At 40.8% G+C, this 11,730-nt stretch overlaps 1 protein-coding gene across 1 annotated transcript in view; it reads left to right on the top strand.

Moving 5' to 3' along the window:
• The first annotated feature begins 1,460 nt into the window (after positions 1-1,460).
• The window catches only part of TXLNB (taxilin beta), a 53,835-nt gene continuing 43,565 nt past the window's right edge, over positions 1,461-11,730 (top strand). Inside the window, exon 1 of the mRNA XM_068985441.1 lies at positions 1,461-1,899. Coding sequence (XP_068841542.1) covers positions 1,461-1,899 — 439 coding nt within the window. The remainder of the gene's footprint in view (positions 1,900-11,730) is intronic.

Below are 11,730 nucleotides of genomic sequence, written 5' to 3'. Positions count from 1 at the left end.
TTCTGTTCTTGTTGCATTCGAGCATTTGACTTCACCTGCCCTGAAAAGGGGAGGAGGAAGCTGTATAGTGCATGGAGCAGTGTGTTTTTTTCACTTTCATGCCAACACAACAGCAAAACCTGTGGATTATTAGGACCCTGTCATAATTTCATGCTGCCAATTAGCAGCACCACCATTAATTATTATTCACAAGTAAAATGCACCATAACTTAAAGGCAGAAGCCAAACATATTGCAGCTCTAGAAATGGTGATAGCCAGCCACCCTAGAAAGCCTGATTCAGCCTATCCCTCACTCCCTATTTCCAAAGGGATTACTTGGGATTATTACATTATACATGGATTATTCCCCTGGTTCATTCCCTCCCTGCTTTTAAGACATTTCTACTTCTTAAAAATTACTGTTATCCTAGAGCTTCTTGACTGAGATGAGAAAGTCATAATATATTGGGGTGTTTTTTACCCCTAAAAGAAAGTCTGTTTTTATATTGGAACAAAAGACAGAAAGACAGAATGTTTGCTCAGTTGCATCTGACTCTTTGTAATCCCATGGACTGAGAAGCCTGGCAGGCTTCATTTCAAAAATGATGCTGGTTTGAACCTCAAAAAAGTGTTTTTTCTGATTAATTAGTACATGTTGCTCATCTGGGAAAAGGAAAATACCAGAAAAGCAAGTGTTTCCTGTATCCAGTATGATAATTGATCTATATTAATGGGCTCATGGGTTTCCCTGGTAGCTCAGATGGTAAAGAATCTGCCCCCAATGCGGCTGGGTTCAATACCTGGGTCTAAAAGATCCCCGGAGAAGGAAATGGTAACCCACTCCAGTATTTTTGCCTGGAGAATTCCATGGGCAGAGGAGCCTGGTGGGCTACAGTCCATTGGACTACAAAGAGTCAGACACGACTGAGTGACTAACACACAATGGGCTCATACTAACCAACATGCACTAAAATAGAGTTTAGACTGTTACTGTTATGAGTGATTTTAGTAAGGTCAGTGGCTCTTATACTCAATGTTTTAACTTTGGGAGAAAAGTATCAATTTAAATTTAGACATTAAATGTAGATTAAACATTAAATTAATGTATTTCCAATTACTGTAAATCTACATAGAATTATAGATGAGAATGATAACACTAATTGGCTATTCTAAGCAAAATGACAGATATGACCATGAAAAATAATACCTTGAATTAATCTGTTAATGTCAATAATAGGAGATACTATTGGAAATTAAAGACCAAAATCAAACATATGCTAAAAGTATGACTTAATTTGGAAATGCTTCTCACTGTTCCTACCCAACTAATTGCAATATCAATGCTTTATGGAAGTACATTCATTCTGTGTTAGAAACTGTAATCAGTAGGTACCAGTGTGGTGATAGCCTTACCATATGCCTGTAACTGGGTTAACTACATCAACCCTGGCTGTGCTTACCAACAGATATCACTCCCAGTATGGAGAGCAATCAGCCTGGGCAGCTGTCGGGGGAACCACCATCAGCACCTGCGAGGGACAGTTCAGCACTGTCCAGTCAAAATGGCCTGGAGAAGCAAAATGATCAGGACCACTCAACCCCACTCCCAGCACCAGAGCAGGCGGCAGGTATACAGCTGGAACGGGGACCCCACGATATCTCTGAAGAGTTGAACCGACAACTGGAAGACATCATTAACACATACGGGTCCGCTGCCGGCGCGGCAGGGAAGGAGGGTACCACCATGGTCAAGGAGCAGCCTGAGAACACAGACCCACCTGACAATGAGGATGGAGATGGCGAGGAGGCCCCTGAAGAGGCGGAGAGAGAACCCGCAGCCACTGGAGAGCCATCCACAGCCAAAGAGCCTGTCAGCAACAAAGAGCAAAAACTGGAGAAGAAAATTCTAAAAGGATTAGGCAAGTAGTTACATTCTAATGTATGATTTTTCTTTGAATTATTCCTAAAATGGGGCACTTCCAACCTTTGCTAAAAGCCATACCTCAAACTTGGATTTTAGCACAACAGCTTCCTTCGGGATCGCCCTACATCTTCTCTTACTATACTTGTCCCCAGCCCCCTCCCCCTCAACAGAACTAAAATGAACTTTTCAGTATGTTACCCATCTATTCTCTGTCCCTTGTGGTTTCCCACTGCTCACAGAACAAAGACCAGACTTCTTAACATTGTCTTTCAGGCCTCTTTCAGGCCCAACCAGCTTTCTCTCATCAAGTTACCCCCCAAAGCCTCTTTTCTGAACACGCTGCCCTGATTACACCATTACTATCATCACCACCATCTAGTAGTTGGTCATTCTCATCTTCTCTTTCAGTTCTTTCAACAGGCCATGTTCCACTCCCCGACAGGGCCCATGTCCATTCTATTTTCTCTACCTAGAAATCCCTCCCCACTTCCCAGTTCGGCCCTCTCAGAACTTAACTCATCACTTAGCTCACAACTCAAATGGCATTTTCTTAGTCTCACCCTGAAGTCTTGTTTTCCATTTCAGTTGTACTATATATCTTTTCTTCCTGACATTTACATTTGAGAGTATACATTTATTTTTGTGATTATTTGATTAATACATCTCGTCCCCACTAGGTCTTCTATCTCAAGAGCAGGGGCAATGTGTGTATTTGGACATCATTGGATGTCTAGCATCTAGAACAGTGGTTGACATGTCCTAGGTGCTCAATGAATATTTGCTGAATATCCATTATAAGGATGAATGAATGAGTGAATGAATGAAAAGGAAATTGTTCAAAGCAAAGCTAGTAGAATCTAGATTTAAACAAAGTCTAAATACAGGGATGGTTTTGTATATAAAATGATTGTCACTGGATCACTTGAGTATTTCCATTACTACACATATCAAATATTTTTTATTTTAATAAAACTTCAAAAATATATTGATTATGCTACTGCTAAGTCACTTCAGTCATGTCTGACTCTGTGTGACCCCAGAGACGGCAGCCCACCAGGCTCCCCCGTCCCTGGGATTCTCCAGGCAAGAACGCTGGAGTGGGTTGCCATTGCCTTCTCCAATGCATGAAGTGAAAAGTGAAAATGAAGTCGCTCAGTCGAGTCCAACTCTTCGCGACCCCATGGACTGCAGCCCACCAGGCTCCTCCATCCATGGGATTTTCCAGGCAAGAGCACTGGAGTGGGCTGCCATTGCCTTCTCCATATTAATTATAGAATGTTGAAAATTGCAGAAAATACTTTCACTTTCATTAGTTCACTGGTTCAGCAAATAATTACTAATGCCTAGTCTTTATGAGGTACACAAAGATAAAAAAAGATCTTCGGTTAAGGACTTTGGTTAAGTCTAGAGAGAAAGTAGACGCATACACTAACTGCTATATAGGATAAGTGCTAGAACAGGCACAGGAAATTGTTAGGAGAGCATGGAGTAGGGGGGTTGGAAACACCTAAAATGTCTATACAAGAAGAGTGAGAGAGTTAATTTTTTTAGCTATGAGTGAGGGCATGTTACTACCCATATGAGTGTTCTCTGCCTGTCTTCCTTGGTGAAATTTCACTGAAATACTCACTACAATCACTACCTCCTATGTGATACATTCCCTGACAGGCCCAGGTAGAGTTAGCATCATCTTCTGTAGTTCTCCATTAAATTTTCTGCAGCAATCATCTGTTTATATACCTGTATCCCAAGCGGGAGCAAGAATCTATTGAGATAGTGGTCACATCTCGCTAATTTCTGGAAGCTGGTGTGGCGGAGTGAAAGATCATGGGCACTGGAGTCAGAAGTGGGTTCAGACTTCAGTGAATAGGTTATGTGCAAACCCCAAAGTATGTCTGTGCTGGCATAGGACCTCACTATGAGGCTTAAAAGCACTGCTGGTAATGCTTTCAAGAAGGGCTAAAAGATACAAACAGCTACTTTACCTACTCAGCATAAAGATTAACTCAGATAATACCAAGTTCTAAAGTGCAAGGTTGGAATCACTCTAGTGTTTTGGAACTTTGGGAAAGAGAATAAAGTTGCTCTGTGTTATAGAGGTATTTTCTGTTCTCTATCCAAGGCATCTCAGAAATAAGCTTTTGCATTAGTCATTGTTAAACTTTCCATTGTTGAAAGTTAAGTCGCTCCGTCATGTCTAACTCTTTGTGACCCCATGGACTGTAGCCCACCAGGCTCCTCTGTCCATGGGATACTCCAGGCAAGAATACTGGAGTGGGTTGCCATTTCCTTCTCCAGGGGATCTTCCCAACCTAGGGATCGAACCCAGGTCTCCTGCATTGCAGGCAGACGCTTTAACCTCTGAGCCACCATAATCACATTGCAAAGGTGAATGATTTCAAGTGTTTCTAATCAGGAAAGATCTTTGGCTTTATCACCCTAAAACTACTTCTATGTAGGAGTTTGTATGTGTTATAATGGGGGATAGATATGAAGAAAGCAGGGGAAAAGTTAAAGATGACCAATTTTTGACTGTCTTCCACGAGTTATTTCAAAATCTGTATTAACCTCATGTACTGCTGTGTTCAGTAGCTCAGTCATGTCCAACTCTGCAACCCCATGGACTGTAGCCCTGCCAGACTCCTCTGTCCATGGCATTTTCCAGGCAAGAATACTGGAGCGGGTTGCCGTTTCCTACTCTAGGGGATCTTTCCGACCCAGGCATTGAACCTGGGTCTCCTGTACTAGCAGGATTCTTTACTGCACAGATGCACCTGGGAAGCGTATTAACCACATACTTACTTCCCTGGTGGCTCAGACAGTAAAGCGTCTGCCTACAATGTGGAAGACTCAGTTTCAATCCCTGGATTGGGAAGATCTCCTGGAGAAGGAAAAGGCAACCCACTCTAGTATTCTTGCCTGGAAAATCCCATGGACTGAGAAGCCTGGCTACAGTCCATGGGGTCGCAAAGAGTCAGACACAACTGAGTGACTTCACACTTTCCTTTACCAAATAATTAAAAAAATTTAGAGAAAGAAAAAAATGTCACAACTAATTCTGTCATTATGTATAAATTAACAAAGTTCAATTGAATGTGTTTATCAGGACCAATGTTTGTGATCAGAGTGCCCACATGGGTGCACACTAATTACATGTGTATAAGCTGCTGATACTTTCAAGCTGTTCCTCTGAAGACTGTCGATATATTCTCTAAACATTGTACTATTTCAGCTACATTATGAGTTAAACTATATTTTTAGGCTAATTTAAATATGTAACCATTGTTTTAAACATCATTTCAATTGCCTGAAAGTGGCTTCAACAAACTGCTTGGCTCTTTATCAATTAAATGACATTATTATGTCATTTAAACTATGGTCTAGACCAATGACTTCAAACTTAACTGTGCATTGGAATCAAATACAGAATTTGTCAAAAATGCCATTCCTGAGCAAAGAGATTCAGAATTGGTAGGTCTGGATTGGGGCCAAGGCACTCTGGGTAATTTTGACACAAACAGATTGTGGAAGCGATGGTTTTATGCTTCAGAAAACGCTTCCTCTACCTTTCTGGAAAAAATATAAAGTGCCAGATGTGGTCTTCTTTCAGAAACTATTCAGAACTTTTACAGAATTTGAGTATGTCATTCAATCCATATCTAAGGCATATCCTTAGTCTTTGCTTACATATTTGATCAAAGACCAATCTTTAATTAGTGTATGTTTGTCAGATAACATTTGCTTTATTGATATTTTTGAGATATTGAAATGTTCTGACTCTCTAACCCCAAATTTTCCAAAGTATATGCTTTGGGATATTTGACATTTCAAAGCAAGATAATTTTCCAACTGGCAGAATTCTCTGACCTTTAACATACACAACAGTGAAAATCTCCAATAGTGATGGGCATAGTTTACAATATTTCCTAAATTTATTGGACCAAAAACATCCATCTTTCACAGAACACTGATTAATATCTGGGAAATGTCTCTACAATCCAAGCACCCAGGACTTGTTTTCCTTTACAGGCTGCATATCCTCCCACTAGTAACACACTGTACACCAGAGCAGTTGAGGTAACACTAAAATCTCTTTAGTTGGTGGAGTCACTTTCTCCTTGGCACTGAACAAAATAAAAACAGATTCCCCACTAGACAGCACTATGACCTGTCCTGTTAACGTCTAAGTATGTCCCTTCCTCCCCTCACCCCATCCTCCAGCTCACAGGTGTCTTATTCATCTCTTCTCTATCAACATTATGTGAGTGTCACAAGTACCACATAGTAAGAAGCACAAAACAATGATAAATGTAATATCCCTTTTGATATTCAGGTTGATAACCGATTGAGTAGGATATCATGGATCTGAAGCATAAATCTGGGAGAAAAACAAGCTGATCCACAGGTCTATTATGAGCTCAGAATTTATCTAGTCAATGTATCGATTTCTAGATAGGAAAATTAAAGCCTAGAGAGTTTTAAAGTCTGCCCCCAAAAGTTATTCAACTAATTGATGTGATTGTGCGATTAGTCATAAGGAAAGCAAAGTGCAGACCTAAAGTCACTAATGTTCAGGACCAGAGAGACTAATCAGTATGTCGGTTGATTGAGAAGCATTTAGCTGAGCTATAGTTCAGTTTAATGGGTTTCATCTTTCCAGTTACAGGGGAGTTTCAGTTCTACCTTCTGAGTAGCATCTTGACTAGGACACTGGTTTTCTAAAGTCTTTTCAGCTATTGACTTACTCTGCCTTAGAACGGTCACCTTCCCAGGTGGTCTGTTTTATAAGATTTTAGCTTGATTTCTAGTTTCACTCTGAGAAAGAAACAAACTGTAGCTTTGAAACAAATGCTAAATTTTCTGGAAGAAATGGTAGGAGACCAGAGGAATTTAGGGGAGAGAGGAATCCACAGAGACTGAAGGGTTCATGAATAGATGCATAGGGATGCTCAAACTTAGGTCAGACCCTGGAAAGAGAGGAGGGTTTAGAGGAGTAAGTGAATTAAGGGAAAAATAATTGTTTGCGGTAAAATGATTAGTACTTTCTTCTGACCCAAGTTGGAAATGGATATATTTATTTCTTACTGCTTTTTCTGATATTTTTCTTTTTTATTGTAAGGTTTTGTTTTGTTTTCCCTGGAATAATCTCATTATTCAGTTCAGTTCAGTCACTCAGCTGTGTTCAAATCTTTGCAACCCCATGGACTGCAGAACGCCAGGCTTCCCTGTCCATCACCAATTCCCAGAGATTTCTCAAACTCATGTCCATTGAGTTGGTGATGCTATCCAATCATCTCATCCTCTGCCATCCCCATCTCCTCTTGCCTTCAACCTTTCCCAGCATCAGGGTCTTTTCCAATGAGTCAGTTCCTCACATCAGGTGGCCAAACTACTGGAGCTTTAGCTTCAGCATCAGTCCCACCAATGAATATTTAGGACAGATTTCCTTTAGGACAGACTGGTTGTATCTCCTTGCAGTCAAAAGGATTCTCAAGAGTCTTCTCCAACACCACAGTTCAAAAGCATAGTTCTTCAGTGCTCAGCTTTCTTTATGGTCCAACTCTCACATCGACACATAACTACTGGGAAAACCACAGCTTTGACTAGATGGACCTTTGTCGGCAGAGTAAGGCCTCTGCTTTTTAATATGCTATCTAGGTTGCTCATAGCTTTTCTTCCAAGGAGCAAGCGTCTTTTAATTTCATGGCTGCAGTCACCATCTGCAGTGATTTTGGAGCCCAATAAAATAAAATCTATCACTGTTTTCATTGTTTCCCCATCAATTTGCCATGAAGTGATGGGACTGGATGCCATGATCTTAGTTTTTTGAATGTTGAGGGTTTTTTTTTAATATTTATTTTTATTTATTTGGCTTCTCAGGGTCTTAGTTGTGGCATGTGGGATCTAGTTCCCCAACCAGGGATCAAACCCAGGGCCCCAGCACTGAGAGCTCAGAGTCTTAGCCACTGGACTACCAGGGGAGTCCTGAATGTTGAGCTGTAAGCCAGCTTTTTAACTCTTTTCTTCCACTTTCATCAAAAGGGTCTTCAGTTCCTCTTCACTTTCTGCCATAAAGGTGGTGTCATCTGCATATCTGAGGTTATTTATATTTCTCCCAGCAATCTTGATTCCAACTTGTGCTTCATCCAGCCCGACATTTTGCACACTCTGCATATAAGTTAAATAAGGAGGGAGACAATATACAGCCTTGATGTACTCCTTTCCTGCTTTGGAACCAGTCTGTTGTGCCATGTCCAGTTCTAACTCTTGCTTCTTGACCTGCATACAGATTTCTCAAGAGGCAGGTCAGGTGGTCTGGTATGCCTATCTATTTAAGAATTTTCCACAGTTTCTTGTGATCCATGATCCACACAGTCAAAGGCTTTGGCATAGTCAATAAAGCAGAAGTAGATGTTTTTCTGGAACTCTCTTGCTTTTTCAATGATCCAACAGATGTTGGCAATTTGATTTCTGGTTCCTCTACCTTTTCTAAGTCTAGTTTGAACATCTGGAAATTCACAGTTCACGTACTGTTGAAACCTGGCTTGGAGAATTTTGAGCATTACTTTGCTACAGTGTGAGATGAGTGCAATTGTGTGATAGTTTGAACATTCTTTGGCAATGCCTTTCTTTGGGATTGGAATGAAAACTGACCTTTTCCAGTCTTGGGGCCACTGCTGAGTTTTCCAAATTTTCTGCCATGTTGAGTGCAGCACTTTCATAGCATCATCTTTTAGGATTTGAAATAACTCAACTGGAATTCCATCACCTCCACAAGCTTTGTTTGTGGTGATGCTTCCTAAGACCCAATTGACTTCGCATTCCAGGATGTCTGGCTCTAGGTGAGTGATCATACTGTCATGATTATCTGGGTCATGAAGATCTTTTTTGTATAGTTCTTCTGTGTATTCTTGCCACCTCTTCTTAATATCTGCTGCTTCTGTTGATTCCATACCGTTTCTTCCTTTACTGTGCCCATCTTTGAATGAAATGTCCCCTTGGTGTCTCTAATTTTCTTGAAGAGATCTCTAGCCTTTCCCATTATATTGTTTTCCTCTATTTGCACTGATCACTGAGGAAGACTTTCTTATCTCTTCTTGCTAATCTCATTATTAGGCTCAGTTTTTTTTTTCTTTTTAGGAAAGCTTTCTTTATAGTTATAGCTAAGAAACTGCTAGTAGTTTAAACACATAAAACTGATTTTTCTTCCTGTGTCTGACACTGTCACCTAATGACCCCATTTCCTAAAATTGTAATGACAGCCTTTCTTATGAGATGATTGGTCTAATCTCTCCTCCACACAATCACACACAGCACTTTAGTCCAGCAAAATTTTAATGGATGTGTAAAAACTAAGCTCTCTCATGTTACAAAGTTATGGATTATGTACATGTTTGTCTCCAACTTCTTGGATTTTTTTTTTTTAGAAATCATTTTTGAAGGGTAGATTGATGCATCTGAATGTTAAACTTCTATACAAAATAAGAGAATATGAGAGCAGAAAAAGACCTCAGCAAGTGTGACAGTTAAAAAAAAAAAAAAAACTGTTCTCATTGTTAGAAAAACTAAAGGGGGAGAAGATACTGAACATAGAAAAAGAGATCCACTGGCCTCACTCAAGTGTTTCTATCTTTCCCAAAAGAAACACGATATGGTTTTCTGGTTGATACTCACATTGAGAGCTATGCTAAGCATACATTAAAGGTCACAGGTGAGAGTAAGACCTGTCTTTCCTCCAGTTGATCACAAAGTTGTTTTCTGGACAGTGTTTATTTGATTTACATGATATTAGTGTGCACAGGTTGGCTCTGTTTAGTTCCATTATTACCAAGATTCACTAAACACTTGCCATGGACCAAACCCTACACGGGGTTCTAGGCCAGACATGATCAACAGTACAGTCTCCTGCCTTTAATGGATGATCCTCTAACCCAGGACAGCAGTCCTCACATGAGCGCCTTCCACAAACTGAAGACTAGGGTGAAGGGATGGGCAGACCAACACAAGCCATCCCTGCACTACAGAAATCACTCAAAGCCAGGCCTGGTTGGGGAGGGACACCAGAGTTTATCAGTTTAAAGGTAATGTTATGCCATAGGCCATAATTGGGTTGCTGGTCGGGCACCACTCACCCCCACCCTCTCCCCCGTCTCAGACCATGTCTCTAATCTGAACTGACTCACTGGGCAAAGATAGATGAAACCAGCTGTTAGGAATGAGGTCATTTTTTTCTTTTTTCAAAAGAAGTTTCTTTTTATTTCTCTAGGTTTCCCTGGCATCAAAATTCCACATGGGAGTGGAGTGATTTAGAACAAGTAGACAAATCCTGGATCCAAGCCTTGGCTCTGCCAGTGCTAATTACATAACTTTGGGCTTCTCTGGGCTTTCTATTCTTAATCTATAAAATTAACCAGTTGTCTGGCTGCTCTTTGAAGTTCCTTCTAAACCTAAAATTCTTTGATGCCATTAGAGTTACCAGATTTAGCAAGTGTGAAAATACAAGCCACCCAAGGAACATTAAATTTCAGAGACACCATTATTTTTTAGTAGAAGAGTGTTCCATGTCCTATATTTCACCTGGAAACCCTAATTCCATGATATATTTGCCTCTCCAAGATGAAAGCAAAAATTCCAACAAAGGAGAAACGCCTGTTCTTGTGGAAGAGGTTGTCAAAATTGTTAACATTCTCAAGCAGATTTACATCAGGAAATGTAGGCTCCATTGGGTGGCTTGACCTCTCTATTCAGATTAGACAGGGCAGCTATAACAGGTAGCTGAGGATGAGGAAGCTGCTCCACCTTGACCCTACTGTTGGCAAAGATACGTTCAGTGGTACATGTGTGTAAGCCTCAGGGTCCAGCTCCTGCCTGCAACCCTCAACCCTGTGGATACTGAAAGATCTACAGGTATCCCTGTGGATACCAAAGATCCAGTCATCTCTGGAAGGCTAACTGAGAGGTTGAGCTCAAAAGACAAAAGGAAGAACAATGGGGAAAGAAAAGAAAGAATCTAAGGCTCACTATCAAATAATCATGAACAGATGAGTTTTTAAACATAACACAAACTCCGGCTGGGAACAGAAAATGAAACTGCCGACAGAGATTAAGGCCTAGGTGGGAGAAGGGAAGATCCGGGGAGGCTAAACTTGTAACCAAAGAGACACAAAAAGGCCTGGGGAAAATTGTCTTGGGTCCCTTTTCTCTATATATTCACTTTATTCTCTGATAGGAAATATGATCAGAGTCATTCCCACACAAACTGCATGAAATGGGCTCACACACAGAAACAAGACAATTGGTTTCCCTCCCCAAAAAGAAAGAGGCACTAAAGGAACAAAACCAAAAACATGGGCAGACTAAACTGTCAAGTTTCTCTGCTTTGGGCTGGCATTTTTTACAGCTCCAGGTATTAATGCCGGCTGTTTCACAGTAGTCAGATATAGGCTGGTTTGCTGCTGCTTCTTTTTTTTTTTTAATAATTAACATGGGGAAGTGGATGATTTACTCTTCCATAAAGTCAGTGGTTTTTTATTCTTCTGAATATTTTCAGAATGTTCACAATCCCCTGGAATATTTAGAATATAAGGGGAAGTAACTAAGAACAAATTCTTGGGATGGAAATTTGGGGACCACTCTTATAGTCTTATAGACTTCCCTGGTAGCTCAGACGGTAAAGTGTCTGTCTACAATGCAGGAGACCTGGGTTCGATCCCTGGGTCAGGAAGATCCCCTGGAGAAGGCAGTGGCACCCCACTCCAGGACTGTTGCCTGGAAAATCCCATGGACAGAGGAGCCTGGTAGGCTACAGTCCATGGGGTCGCAAAGA

The sequence above is a fragment of the Capricornis sumatraensis genome, chromosome 13 (genome assembly GCF_032405125.1).
Source record: "Capricornis sumatraensis isolate serow.1 chromosome 13, serow.2, whole genome shotgun sequence".
Lineage (NCBI taxonomy): Eukaryota > Metazoa > Chordata > Mammalia > Artiodactyla > Bovidae > Capricornis > Capricornis sumatraensis.
This window is presented reverse-complemented; position numbering and strand designations above follow the sequence as displayed.